The sequence below is a fragment of the Heteronotia binoei genome, unplaced genomic scaffold (assembly GCF_032191835.1).
Source record: "Heteronotia binoei isolate CCM8104 ecotype False Entrance Well unplaced genomic scaffold, APGP_CSIRO_Hbin_v1 ptg000532l, whole genome shotgun sequence".
NCBI classification, from domain to species: domain Eukaryota; kingdom Metazoa; phylum Chordata; class Lepidosauria; order Squamata; family Gekkonidae; genus Heteronotia; species Heteronotia binoei.
The window spans coordinates 659,993-675,098 of NW_026800046.1; the positions used below are offsets into that span (position 1 = coordinate 659,993).

General features: G+C 43.7%; 1 protein-coding gene across 2 annotated transcripts in view; it reads left to right on the forward strand.

Moving 5' to 3' along the window:
- Positions 1–7,416: 7,416 nt before the first annotated feature.
- LOC132590674 (P protein-like) overlaps positions 7,417–15,106 on the forward strand; it is a 92,282-nt gene continuing 84,592 nt past the window's right edge. Inside the window, exon 1 of one of the 2 annotated variants that reach the window (XM_060263642.1) lies at positions 7,417–7,709. In XM_060263642.1, the coding sequence (XP_060119625.1) occupies positions 7,447–7,709 (263 nt within the window). In that variant the 5' untranslated portion in view covers positions 7,417–7,446. Of the gene's footprint in view, positions 7,710–14,885; positions 15,006–15,106 lie in introns of those variants that run through there. The other variant, XM_060263643.1, reaches the window with a different exon arrangement.

The following is a 15,106-nucleotide window of genomic DNA, read 5'->3' on the forward strand; positions in this document are numbered from 1 at the left end:
ACACTTTCTTTGTAATTCCAAGTGTGTTGAAACTATTTCCCATGTATAACTGAACTGTCCTCTTTATGATGATATTCGTTGTATATACTTGGAAGATATCTTAGCAGATATGTTGGGCTGTGCTGATTCAGGCAAAGTCCACAAACTTTTAAATGACACTTGCGCTGAGGTAACTTTAATGGTGGCTAGATTTCTCCAACAGGCCATGGAAATACGACAGAGAATGGTTCTGGAATGACACATTTTATTTGTTTTCATTATTTAATTTGGCTAAACTATTTTACTTATTTTATGTATTTTAGCTCTCTATGTACTCTATAATCTAGGATTTTATATTATTTATATTGCTATTTTACTGCTAAATCTGTTTTATGCCAATAAAGGCTTGCTATTTGCTATTTGATAGGCTGGGTCCCACCTTTCACTAAAAGCAACCAATGAGAGTGGATGGAATGTTGAGAGGAGACTTGAAAAACAGGAGTTGAAAAACAACAGTTAGAGAGGGTAGCCGCAGAGAAAAACTGACAGCTTAGGGGATAAGGTGAAAACATTTTTTTTCTGGCTGAGGGGAACTCTATAGAAGAGCTGCTTGGAATAGGCTGAAAAGTGTAAATTTGCAATTGAAGGGTCCCAATTGTAGGTATAGGATCTCAGTTCAGAAGTTCAGTGGAAGTGAAATGTTTCTTAGACCTTACTTTCCTCAATGTTCTATTCTTATGAATAAAAGTTTCTTGTTTTGATTAACACTGTGGCCTCCATGTCTAAGGGAAGAAGCACCTACACACAATTTAATATCTTGGTCTACCTAGGTATTTTACAGGATGTGAATGAATGGTGGCAGTGGGTGATTGGAACAGTGTTTGAGCCCCAACCCCAATAGCTCTGTGTGAGTGAGGGCTGATTATTAAAGGGGGCTAGGGTAATAATAATAATAAATTTTTATTTATATCCCACCCTCCCCGCCAAGGCAGGCTCAGGGCGGCTTACAAGACATGGAATGAACCATGATTATAACAATACATTATATAATAAAATACAATAAAAAAATTAATAAATTAATTAAAAAACCCCCACTACAGTTAAAGGTGCTACCATACAATGCGGTGTATATGTATATATCAGATGGTTAGGTGTCACTTCAGGATTCCATCTTATAGGCCATTTGAAAAAGGACAGTTTTGCAGGCCCTGCGGAACTGATTATAGTCTCACAGGGCCCGTACCTCTTCTGGTAGTTGATTCCACCAATGGGGGGCCGTTATTGAGAAGGCCTGCTCCCGTGTTGTTTTCAGTTTGGCCTCCCTTGGTCCAGGGATTTTTAAGAGATTTTGGGAGCTAGATCTCAGTGCTCTCTGGGGGATATATGGAGAGAGGCAGTCCCTAAGGTAGGCAGGTCCTCGGCCATATAGGGCTTTAAAGGTAATAACCAGCACCTTGTAACGAACTTGGAACACAATTGGCAGCCAGTGCAGCTCCCGCAGCCTAGGCTGTATGTGTTCCTGCCGAGGTAGTCCCACTAACAGCCTGGCCGCTGCATTCTGCACTAGCTGTAGTTTCCGAGTTCGGTACAGGGGCAGCCCCATGTAGAGGGCATTACAGTAGTCCAACCTCGAGGTGACCGTTGCATGGATCACTGTTGCTAGGTCGCCGCGTTCCAGCTGCTTCGCCCTCCTAAGGTGGAAAAAGGCGGCTTTAGCAGTGGCTGCTATCTGTGCCTCCATTGTCAAGGAAGGCTCCAGTAGCACTCCCAAGCTCTTGACCCTGCGCACTGGTATCAGCGACACACCGTCAAAGGCTGGTAGGGAGATCTCCTCTCCTAGCCCGCCGCAACCCACGCAAAGGACCTCTGTCTTCACTGGATTCAGCTTCAGCCCACTCAACTTGATCCACCCTGCCATGGCCTGCAATGCCCAGTCCAGATTTACCGGGACGTCGCCAGTCCGGCCGCCCATGAATAGATAGAGCTGGGTGTCATCAGCGTACTGGTGACAACCCAGTCCATGCCTTCGGGCAATCTGGGCAAGGGGAGTACACTGTTGGTAGCTGTCTCTGGAAGTAAGAGAGAGGACCCTGAGGTGTGAGATGGTAATAACTGTAGAATTAAAAAGAGACAAGAAGGTGGTGTGATATTCTGACCTGCAGATAACCTATAACCTGAAAAAGAGAGGTTGCAGAGGGCAGTAGGCACTGTGTGACTGAACAAAGGGAATCACAGTGGTGTTTATGAATTACCTTTTCTTCTGGATGTTTGCTGGTGATTTAAGAGGGTTCTACGAAGCCCTGAAGGCAGTATATGGCCTTCCTGTTGATCTCTGAAGAAGTCCTCGGGTTCTCCACAAGGAAAAACAAGGACTGGTTTGACGAGAACAATCAAAAGATCCAAGAATTACTAGCGAAAAAGAGATCTGCCTACCAAGCACATCTTGCTCAGCCCTCCTGTCCCGGGAAAAAAGCAATCTTTCGCGCTGCATGTAGCAACCTCCAGCGCAAGCTTCGAGACATTCAGAACGAGTGGTGGACCAAGCTTGCAGAGAGAACCCAGCTGTGTGCAGACACTGGTGATTTAAGAGGGTTCTACGAAGCCCTGAAGGCAGTATATGGCCCATCATATCAGGCTCAGAGTCCCTTGCGTAGTGCAGACGGCCAAGTGCTCCTCACAGACAAGGCATCCATACTGAACCGGTGGTCGGAGCATTTTCAGGCTCTCTTCAGTGCCAACCACGTAGTTCAAGATTCAGCAATCCACCTCACCCCACTTCAACCAGTGAAAACAGAGTTGGATGAGAACCCCACCCTAGAAGAGACTGTTAAAGCCATCAAGCAACTGAAAAGTGGCAAGGCAGCGGGAGTTGATGGAATCCCACCAGAGATCTGGAAGTATGGGGGCACAGTACTACATAGCACACTTCACAAAGTACTTGTCACCTGCTGGGAACAAGGCAAACTACCACAGGACTTTCGCGATGCAATCATCATCACTCTATACAAGAACAAAGGAGAAAAGTCAGACTGCTCCAACTACCGGGGGATAACCCTGCTCTCCATTGCAGGCAAAATCCTTGCCAGAATACTCCTGAACAGACTGGTGCCCACCATTGCAGAAGAACTCCTCCCAGAGAGCCAGTGCGGCTTCAGAGCTAACAGGAGCACCACCGACATGGTATTTGTTCTCAGGCAGCTCCAAGAGAAATGCAGGGAACAGAACAAGGGTCTATATGTGACTTTTGTCGACCTTACCAAAGCTTTCGATACTGTTAGCAGGAAAGGCCTGTGGCAAATCTTGGAACGTTTAGGATGTCCCCCAAGGTTCCTCAGCATGATCATCCAGCTACATGAAGACCAGCGAGGCCAAGTCAGACACTGCAACGACCTCTCGGAGCCCTTCCCAATAGGCACAGGTGTAAAGCAAGGCTGCGTTCTCGCGCCAACTCTCTTTACGATCTTCTTTAGCATGATGCTTCAAAGAGCCGCAGTAGATCTAGATGATGACGATGGTGTCTACATCCGCTATCACACTGATGGCAGCCTGTTCAACCTGAGGCGACTAAAGGTTCACTCCAAGACAATGGAAAAACTTATCCGAGAGCTACTGTTTGCTGATGATGCTGCACTCGTCTCCCACTTGGTATCAGCTCTGCAGCATATGACATCCTGCTTTGCAGAGGCTGCCAAGCTATTCGGCCTAGAAGTTAGTCTGAAGAAGACAGAAGTTCTCCACCAGCCTGCACCCCAGGAAGATTATCATCCTCCCTGCATCACTGTGGGTGAATCAGTTCTGAAGACAGTCCAGCAGTTCAGCTACCTGGGGTGCATCATCTCCTCAGATGCCAAGATCGACAAGGAGATTGACAACAGGCTGGCAAAGGCAAACCGTGCATTTGGCCGACTGCACAAAAGAGTGTGGAGCAACAAGCATCTGAAAAAAGGCACAAAGATCAATGTTTACAAAGCGGTTGTGATGACAACCCTCATCTACGGCTCCGAATCGTGGGTTTTATACCGTCATTACCTGCGACTCCTTGAGCGCTTTCATCAGCGCTGCCTTCGCACCATCCTCAACATCCACTGGAGTGACTTTGTGACCAACACTGAAGTCCTCAAGAGGGCGGAGGTTACAAGTATCGAGGCACTGCTGTTGAAGACGCAGCTGCGCTGGGCAGGGCATATTTCTAGGATGGAAAACCACCGCCTTCCCAAGATTGCTCTGTATGGCGAACTTTCCACCGGCCATCGAAATAGAGGGGCACCAAAGAAGAGGTACAAGGACTCCTTGAAGAAATCCCTTGGCACCTGTCACATCAACCATCACCAGTGGTCTGACCTAGCCTCAGATCGCAAAGCATGGAGGCACACCATCCACCAGGCTGTCTCTTCCTTTGAGAACGCACGCATAGCTGGTCTTGAGGACAAAAGGAGATTGAGGAAGAATCGCACTGCTACAGCACCAACCCCAAATCAGACTTTTCCTTGCAGCCACTGTGGCCGGATCTGCCTGTCCCGCATTGGTCTTGTCAGCCACGAGCGAGCCTGCAGCAGACGTGGACTACTGCACCCTTCTTAAATCTTCGTTCGCGAAGTCAAGCCGAGAGAGAGAGGATGTTTGCACCCACCTTAGTTTTCTAAATCAGTAGTAGTTATTTAACAGTGCTATCCTAAACAAAGTTATATGTTTCATTGACGTTACTAGGCTTAAAAAGGTATAGCTGTTTAGATTCCACTGTGTAAAAGTGTTATTTTCTGAGTTGTTGGGTAATCAAAATTCAGAACCTAGACAATACTAGTAGTACATTTTAACAGACATTAGTCTAATTTTAAAAAGGAGCTTCTACATCAGTCTTTAAAAGCAACAGATTCAGTTTAGTATAGAGAGTTGTCATGCTGCTGGTTTGTTCTGCTGACAGAAACACACCCACATACCTATTTTCTTCACCACAAATATACATTTAAATTGCAGACTTCTGAAAGCAGAGACTTATCTTGCTTATGCCGCTCTATAAAGCACTATATAGCCTGACAGAGCTGCATTAAAAATAATTTAACATGGTCACATGTTGGCCTGGACAGGTGCATTTTGCATAAGCTCTTTACCCAACATAGCAGTTTGAACATCTCTGTATGTTTACCACAAGAGGTCAGTGTATACTTGTTTGGTTTTTAAATTTGCCACACTGCTTGATGACATTAACAAATGAAACACTGTAAAGCAGGAGAAACGACAAATTCTAAATACATAGTATTTCTTGTTCTTCAGAATGCTATGATAATACAAATTACTAGACCGGTAGCACATTAAAGACCCACAGATTTTCCCAGGCCATAAGCTTTTACAGGTCAAAGTTCACTTTGTCAGATAATTGATTTGATGGCTCTGAGATGCAAATGGACTTGAATTTGTTTTTCTACTTTAGGCTTATATGGCTACTCATCTAAAACTACAAATTGGTAGCATGCTTATGCAAATATGTTTCCAGGCCAGTGCTGAAAGCACTTCTGTATTAACCATGGAGGTTCTAACAACTGTAGCAACATTCATAGGGGACAGTCATAGGGACAAGAACTTTAATGAGCTAAGTAAAATGGGGAAGCTTCAACTAAGAAAAGGTGAAAGATAACAACTGGGTTCTAAAGAGACTGGAGGGGATGGGGGTTACCCTAATGGCCAGTTATGCTGCAATGTCATTTCCAGCTGCACAACCAGAACTGACATCACTGTGCTTCAGGGCACTCTAAGATCCACCTGAAAGACTATGGTGAATCCTTTGGACACCGTTTCTCCCATTTCTCCCCCACTGCCCCATTGAGTGCTGATGGGAGAGTGCCTACTGGCATTCCTTGTCAACAGCGGGCAAATGCCTCTTAGTTTAAAGGGTGAGCCTTCAACAAAGCCTTTTGTGCTTGCCAGTTAAGTAATAAGAGATCACTGACTCCAGGCCCTTTTTCCTTTGTTCTCATTACACTGTCCTTCTTAAATCTCTAACTGGAGCTTCAGTCTAACAGCAAGACTCTAAGAAGTTCTTCTTCAAATTCCACTGATGTCCTTCTGGCTCTTCCTGACTGCAGTCTTCCCACAGTCCTCTGTTTCTCTCATCTCCTCAGAAAAAGAGGCAACTCCACAATGTACCTAATTCCAGAAAGACAATTAGAGTTTAGAGAATTTGTTAATATTTAGTAACTATGCAACTTTAGGGTGATAAAATCTGAGGATGAGCTGTAGCTCATTGGTGGAGCATCTTTTTTTGTGTGAAGATGGTCCCAAATTACACCCCCAACAACTATTGCATATAGTACATAGCCTCTATGTTGGAAGAATTGCAGAATGAAAGTGGATTACATACATTGCTGAACTCTTTGCCCCCAAATCTGCAACTTCTGGGAACCAGTTTTGGAAGAATTAACTTAATCACAAATCTAGATACTAGTTTCAGTCCAGATCATTGGGGGAGGGCAGATTCTGGCAGATTGTGCACAGTACAAAAAAAGAAATGGTTTCCTTCCTCCCCGCTGCCTGAACAGCAGTTACCACATGGTAGAAGTCAGAGCTATCTCTTGACGTGACACTTTGGCACATACAAAAAATGTGGGATGCCCATTTTATGGCTTATATAGCTGATAATATTAGATGTACTGAACATCCAACATCAACATCAAATTTTAGTGCAGTCTGGTGGTTCCCAATTCTAGAATACTTAATGGAACAAAATGAAATTCCTAAAACAATAGATCAGGGGTGGCCAATGGTAGCTCTCCAGATGCTTTTTGCCTACAACTCCCATCAGCCCCAGCCATTGGCCATGCTGGCTGGGGCTGATGGGAGTTGTAGGCAAAAAAACTTCTGGAGAGCTATTGTTGGCCACCCCTGCAATAGATGATATGTCTCTTTGGTAGAATCCTGGTTAACCTTTATTTATATTGTTTCATTTTTATGCTTCTGCTTGATATATAACTGAATATATATGTACAAGGAACATTGAAGTATATCTAGTCCAAATTTATTTATTTATTATATTTTGCTTCATTTTGCCTCATGTATACAACATGTGTGGTGGAAATGCTTTTGTTAAATTCTAAATGTTATATTTGAATGCAAAAAATAATTAAAATGTATTTTAAAAAATGATGGTCCCAAATTTAATACTGGTATCTCCAGTTAAACAAATCAGGCACTATATAGCAGTCTGACTTGCCTAGAGAAGCAGATTCTTTCATCTGGTTTCATAACTAATATGGTGTGGAACAGCTGGTGTGGAAGAACTCTGCTTAAGATGCTGGAGAACCTCCACCAGTCAGAGTAGACAGAATTTGTCAATGGTATGACTTAGTGTAAGACAGGTTCATGTAAACATGATATATTTCTGTACTTGTAGACATACAAGTTCTGTTCTTATTGACTCCTTTGCTTTGTATCCTTATTCAGGCAAGAAAACAGAATCCATCAAGTAATAGAGCTATGTACTTAGACAATAAAGATGACAGCGCAATCTCTAGAAAAGTAGATATGGAGTTGACGCAGGCCTCAGTCCCTCACCATGTGGATTTGCTTGGAGACATGGCAGCAGAACCCATTTCCAACAACTTCCGTGAGCTGAAGCTGCTGAAGGAAATGATGGCTGTTCAGGGAGAACCACAAAAACCCTATCCAAACAGCATTCATGAACCAGACTGTTGCATTACGCTGGGGAAAGATTTCAGTCCACTGGCTTTTCATGGGAGGTAAGACACACAACAAACAAAATCTGTTTCTTCAGATTCATCCTGTTTTTATTTTCAGACTCATTTATTAATAAATGTTTTGCTTAATATATCTTCCTGTAATATCAGGCATGGGGGGGGGGAGTTTAGATAGGAAGCTACCAGCAGTCTGACTTGCCTAGAGAAGCAGATTCTTTCATTTGGTTTCATAACTAATATGCTTTTATGGCTTCTGTGGGTACATTTTTCTGTATTTTTCAATATCTCTTTTAAAACTGATCTTTTAGTTATGCACACAGAATCTTGCTCTGTAAAATTAAACAAATTACTGGTACACCATAAGTCTGTGTTAACAGAACAAATTCCATAATTGCTGTTGACTGCTCTGAACATAAGTGACCTATAATATTACAATTCAGACAGCAAGAGTAATACATGATGTTTCAAAGTTCATTATTTGCAGGGGTCATTTTGTAGAAAAATTGGTGGTGGCGCTCATCCAGGAATTGTTATGCAGCTGCACCTACTATTCAATGGATAAGGAGGTGCAACTCTCAGAAGGAGGAGGTGAAACTCTCAGAAAGGCTCAGAAGCTGTACTCCTGTGAGCTCCCACTGAATTTGAGGCCTGTTTATTTGTCATAATGAGAGTCTATGGGAGGATTCATAGTGCTGTCCACTGTGGATACTGAACAAGATTTTGCTCAAACCAAGTGTACCATTTTAATTTAATATTAGTTTTTAACAAGACAATCAAAATTACTGTGATTGGATGAGAGTTTGTAATCTGTGGAATCCCTCTGTGGAATAAAATATTATAATTTCCTGGAAGGCTGAGTCTTGGAGCCTACCAGCTTTTTGCTGGAAGAAGCGGGTTATTTCCCACTTATCCTTTCTCCCAGTTAAGGTTGCCAGATGGTTTCAACCAAAATAATAGAGCATTACCAATTGTAGTCTTCAAGGAAGGCTCCATTGGTGACGAACGAGGACTAGGGGGAGGGGACCCTCAACTGATCAGGAATTCGGGGATGTATCTAGACAGCGGAACTGGGATACTGCTAGATGCATACCTGTGGGGAGCTGGGTCACAGGTTTTAAGGACTACCTTGAGCCCTTAAGGGATGGGAGGTACAGGGGCGGATGACAGTGGTCAGCTGGTGCATGACCTCAGAAAAAGGGGAGGCTCTGCAGTGACCATAAGGGCTGGACTTATGCAGTAGCCAATAGCCAGTTAATTGGCATTCCCTGATTGGATGCTCATAGCTAGCCAATGAGCAGACTTGGCCTTAGTTACCTAATTGGACTACCAGGTAACAATGGGCCAAGGGGGAGGCTCCAGGATGACCATTAAGGGAAAGAATGGGGAAAATTGTTAAGGTGGGGGGTACTTAAGTCTATCAAGCTTATCTAAAAAGATGACAATAGATGGCCACATTGCTACCTAGGTAACACCCGGTCTATACAAAGAAACTTGGCTCTGGGTGAAGATGTTCTTCCTCCTCTTCAATCTTCTACTGGCACCAGTTTTTGTCTTGAGTTCACTGTGATGGAGTCTGGCACTGCAGGAAGATAGCTGCTGGTGGTGTTAGCCTCCCAAGATGGATTCTATGGTTGAGGCTGGAAACCGCTTGCCTGGACAGTTCCCAGCGGCGCACCTTCTTCTGCTGCTATGGCCAAGATGGGGGTTGCATGGAACGACTGGAAACCATCTGTTCTCCTGGTTAGCACTCCTCAAGAGACATGCAACGTTGTGGCTGTTAGTACTCATAAGTCCCTTACAGTTTGGTAGACAAAACCCATCCTCCTGGCAGATGCGTGTGAGTTGAGTCTCCAGGCACCCTGGCAACCAGGCGGGTGACTATGATGTTCTGGAAATAGGGGTATTATTCTCACAGCACACACTGGGCCTATATGTGCACAGGCCAGCTATGGAAAAGATTTCCAAAGCTTTCTAGTTGACTAGTAGCGTCCCTCCTCCATCTGGTGCTTTCTCGCCAAAATGATCACATGACTAGGATCAAAGATGCTACCTGCTCAGTTCTCTCCATGCCACCCCTGAACACCTGAAGAAACAAGGGTTCCATAGAGTTTGCAAAATGGCAGAAGACTATTCAATGAACAAGAGTTACAGGTAAGTACAATCCTGTTTTCATTGGAAGATTAGCAAGTTCATTGAGTGAAGAAGATGGGTGTGAAGCTCTCAAAGGAAAAGATCATGGAGGACTGCCTTCCCAACAATTATTTAGTGTCCCATATTGACCTTCACCCAGAACTGTTTTGTTGTGAGCTGCCCCGAGCACGCCAGAGGAGGGCAAGATACAAATATAAATGAATGAATGAATGAATGAAAAAAAGAGCAAAGGACTGTCTACAGATGCCCCAATTGAAATACTCAAGGCAGAGTGTGGTAGCCTCTACCAACACAGAAGGATTGTGTGAAGACACTTGGAGCCTATGATAACAATATAAAGTAGTGTTGGGTCTTTAGCAAACTAAAACCAAAGAAAAGGAATGTCAGGAGTGCACAGATGTTTGGCATCAGAAACAAGCATAAAGATAGCATTGTGCAACATGAGTACTGGGAAACAATCCCTGGGGCTAGGGCACTAGACACCCTAACCTTGTGAAACTTCATGAGTGGAGGGGACATAGGTTAGAATCCACAATGTACTCATTCTCCAGTTGGTTGTACTGTTTACTAAAAAATCCCTTTCATAAATGAAGCACCAGGGAAGTACAAAAAAATCAAATTGGGTTATGCTTCTCTTTCTATTATCTTTAGAAATCCAATAAGTTGTTTACTAGATGGTATTTAACCTCTTCAGTGTCATATTATTTTATTCACCAATAACTGTGTCAAACATACCAGTTTTTTCACCAAACTGTGTCAAATAGTGCAGACAGATTGCTACCTTTGTACACTCTTGGTGGTCATGCCCCTTAGTCCAACAGTATTGGACACAACTAGTACCAAACATAAACCAAATATTACAAACATGCCTTTCAAACCAGAAGTAATTTTACTGGACAACCGGAAATGTTCTGAAACTGACATATCAAAAAGAGAGATAATAGCAAAAACTTTGTTAGCTAATAAATAGAAAGACAGAATTATATCAAATTAAAACAAATTTTGGCATCCCCTGAAGAGTGAAATACACATCCAAATCCTGTTATTGTGTCACCTATAGATATGAAAAAGCCAGAAATTGCTGCTGATAAGGCAGGATAGGCATGGCTTACATAAACAAAGAAATATTAAGAGGCAGTATACTTCATTGATAGGTTCTCAATGACAGCAGCAGAGCAAAATGTTGGCCTGCAAATCCTGCTTGTGAAATTTTTAGAGGGCACCTGTCTACTAGAAACATAATTCTGGACTAAAAGAACCATGGGTCTGACCCAGGAGGGCTCTTCTTATGTTCTGAAGACACTTTCAATTAATGGGATAGCTGATAGTTGGGGAAAAAACAACCTTTAAACACAAGTCTTTTTGGCTGTTTGTTTTTAAAATAAGGGAGATGCTCCTCTTCAGAAAAACATACCCCTTCTCTCTCTCACTTTGAATTTTAGAAAAGGCACTGCTCTCCTGTTTCACAGTTCTCTTTCAAGAAGGCAGTGCTACAGGTGCACATGATTTGCAAACTAAATGCTCAGATGTGCATGGTTTGCAAATCAAGTAAAGATGCTTTTATCTCCCATTTGGGGAGAAAGGAAGGGCATAAATGAAATAAATAAATCAAGTATTATTTTATATGCAACTCAATGCAGAGTTTGTCAACTAAAATGTCCACAAGTAATCAGGCTAGCAACTAGTATTTCTACACATTCTCCTTTTGCCTCTCATGCAGTGGGAAAGAAAACATACCTTCCCCATTTCTTCCTCTGTCTACAACATGGGAGGGGGAGACAGAGAATGCAACTTGTGGCTATCTGCACCTATGGCTGATAGGGTTGCCAAATCCAATTTAAGAAATATCTGAGGACTTTGAGGGTGGAGCCAGGAGACACTGGGGGTGGAGCCAGGAGCAAGGTTGCAACAAGCATAATTGAATTCCAAAGAGAGTTCTGGCCATCACATTTAAAGGGACTGCACACTTTTTAAATGCCTTCCCTCCATTGGAAATAAGGATAGGGGCACCTTCTTTTGGGACTCATAGAATTGGACGCTATGGTCCAATACTTTTGAAACTTGGCAGGTATTTTGGGGAGAGGCACTGGATGTTATGCCGCAAATCTGGTGCCTCTACCACAAAAAACAGTCCCTCCAGAGCCCCAGATACCAGTGGATCAATTCTCCATTATACCCTATGGGAATCGGTCTGCATAGGGAATAATGGAGTGCCCAGCGGACATTTCCCTCCCTTCCCACTTTCTGATGACCCTGAAGTGGAGAGAGAGCCTCTAAACACGGGGGGGGGGGGGAATCCCCTGCCCCCATCTGGAGATTGGCAACCCTAATGGCTGAGCACCAGCATTAGAAGCCTTTTCAACCAAGATCCCCACCTGTGCTGCTGTGAAACAAGAAAACCACCACTTTCCCTTTCTTTTTCCTTACTTGGGAGCATCAAAGCTTACAGTCCACAGCTGCTGTTTTGCACTTTCTCCCTGCCACCTTCTTCACCTGCTGGACTCCTTCCCTGGGCCTGCAGCCATCTTTGGTTGGCAAGGGCTTCCAGAGCAGGCCAAGCTCCTCCACTTGCCTCCCTGCACTTCTCCCAGTCTGCTATCTACTGGCCCGGGCAACCCTAATTTTTTTTTTCAGCTTTTGTTCTGGACAGTGAGTGAAAAAACTGGACTGCCTGGGACAATATTGGACACCTGGCAACTCTACTTGCAGTATCACTTTTTGACTCCCTCCCCCAAGAAGGGTAATTTTGAATCTTGTCTTCTAAACGTCAAGCTTGTAGGAAGAGAATCCCAGTTGTATAGAATATCAAAATAGCAGATATGGCAAGGATAAACAGATATGACTTGACTTGTGAGAGAGCTTTCCCCTCATTCCTGACATGATACTTGAATGAGATGCGTATTTGGAGTGCATAAGCAAGGGCAGCCAACCCCTGTCCTGCTTTTCCTTGTTGTGATCAGTTTCTTTTTCTCTCCCAGCTGAATGCTGAAACCAGAAGTCAGTCAGACTAGATGGGGGGAGGGGTGGCGGCTTCAAGCACTGGAGTTTAGGGTTGCCAACCAGCAATGGGTGGAGAGGAAGAGGAGCAACTGGAGGGGCAGAGAGTTGGGGAAAAGGCATATTGTGATGCTCTAGGAATTTCCCAGATCTCTATGGTAAAAAATGTAGAGATATGGGGAATTCCCAGAACATCGCACAATGCTGTGCCCACTCAGTTTTGCTCCTGTTGCTCCACTGAGGGAAAGTGGGGGCTGAAGTAGCGAGGGAGGGAGCTTTGGTTGCAACATAGTAAGTCTAACTGGAGTGTGATGTAGGATGGGGCAATATTTAGTCTTCAAGATCCATGCACTTTGTTTTTGCTTTTAAAAAGATATTACACATCAATGTGCAGGGTTGCCACTTCTTTCTCCTCCCCAGGGCTAACAGCAGCTGGGAGGAAGGTTGTACTGGGGAAAAGGTGCAGCTGCTTAGTGCTCTTTTCTGAAATTACAGATGGATCAACAGTTCTTTCTTGCCTAGAGAGATGATTTAATCCTTTTGTATCACTTAATATATCTAGTCCAATGTGGACTGTGAAGACTGGCAGTGGATGTCTCCAAATTGTATGCATGGACATAATAGAAAACAAGATTCAGTGTGATGTACACTGATAAACATTAAGACATCAGGGCTTCTGATGAATTTTTCAGTGGTATGTATCATGATGCTTTATAGAAACCTACAAGTAGGGGACCTACAAGAACTTGAGGACATCTCATTTTCCCCTGAATCTCCCCTCCCCAACTATTCCTTTTTCCCTCCTCCAGGCAGCCCCCTATATCCTGTCTCCTTTCCCTGCTTCCTTTACTCATTCCCACTCACAAGACAACCTACCTTTTATCTGCCCCACAATCTCCAGTATTTATTTATTTACTTTATTTACACCCCCACCTTTCTCCCTAGTGGAGACCCAAAGTGACTTATATCATTCTCCTGGCTTCCATTTTATCCTCACAGCAACCCTGTGAAGTAAATTAGACTGGAAATGACTGACTGGTTTAAGGTCATTGAATAGGCTTTCCAATCCCCAGGTCCCAGCGGCGGATCCCCTGTTTTTACAGGCTTCTCCCCGACCCCAGACAGCTGGCAGGTGGGGGAAGCCCTGCCCCCCACAATCACCATGTAGTTTTAGAGCCCCTATCCTTCATTATTTCCTATGGAAGAAAGGCATTTAAAAAAGGTGTGCTGTCCCTTTAAATGTGAGGGCCAGAACTCCCTTGGAGTTCAATTATGCTTGTCACACCCTTGTTCCTGGCTCCACCCCCAATGTCTCCTGGCTCCACCCCAAAGTCTCCTGGCTTTGCCCCCAAAGTCCCCAGGTATTTCTTGAATTGGACTTGGCAACCCTATCACTGAATGAAGGCAGAGTGGGGATTTGAACTTGGATCTTCCCCACTCCTAGTCTGAAACCCTACCCACTGATCCACACTGATTTTTGTGTGGTGGCTCCTGTTGAATAGTAGCAAGCTAGATCTGGAGATGGCCCACCTGCTCATCCTCCCCTGCCTTTTAGAGACAAAAACCATGGTGTGAAAACTCACAGTATTGTTGTAGTTACCTAGCAATCTCCACAATACTTGCTGCAGAGAGTATTTTCTTCTTAAAGGTACAGGTGCTGCTATTATTTTGAGCTTTTAACCGCCAATAATTTTTAAAAAGATTTCAGATTTCATGATAAGGAAACACGATGATAAAACTAAAGAATGGGGTCTGTGTGTTAGTTCAGAAAAAATATAGCTGGCAGGGTGCAATAAAAGTGTTTAAAATTATACCAGTATTCAGCCAGTGAACAGAGGTCTCCCCCCCACACTCTTTGAACACTAGAATTTTGCAATGCAGTCCTAAACAGTCACACCTTCTGAGCTCATTGACCTGTGTGATGTATGTGTGTATCTATATATATGTGTGTGTGTGTATACCTTTACGTGAACCCTAGTTTCTTTTTTCTCTCAAAGCCTCTGTAGGAGGGACCTCACTTAGGTCTTGTGGTTGCAGCCTCCCACTGGGTGCATATTTATTGGTCCCACCTGTAAATGATTTCTCCCAGCTGGAACCTATAAAGAAGCCTGTTGGTGGAAGTATTGTACTTTCCTGTGTGCTGGCTAGTGGCTACAGAGCAAGAATGAAGGGTGATCAGAAGAAGGATAGGTATGTTCCTTTCTACTACAATCTCAATGGACTTTGAAAAAGTAAAACTCTGTTTAGGAATGCAATGCCAGACACCCAGTGATATTAACTAAAGGCAAACC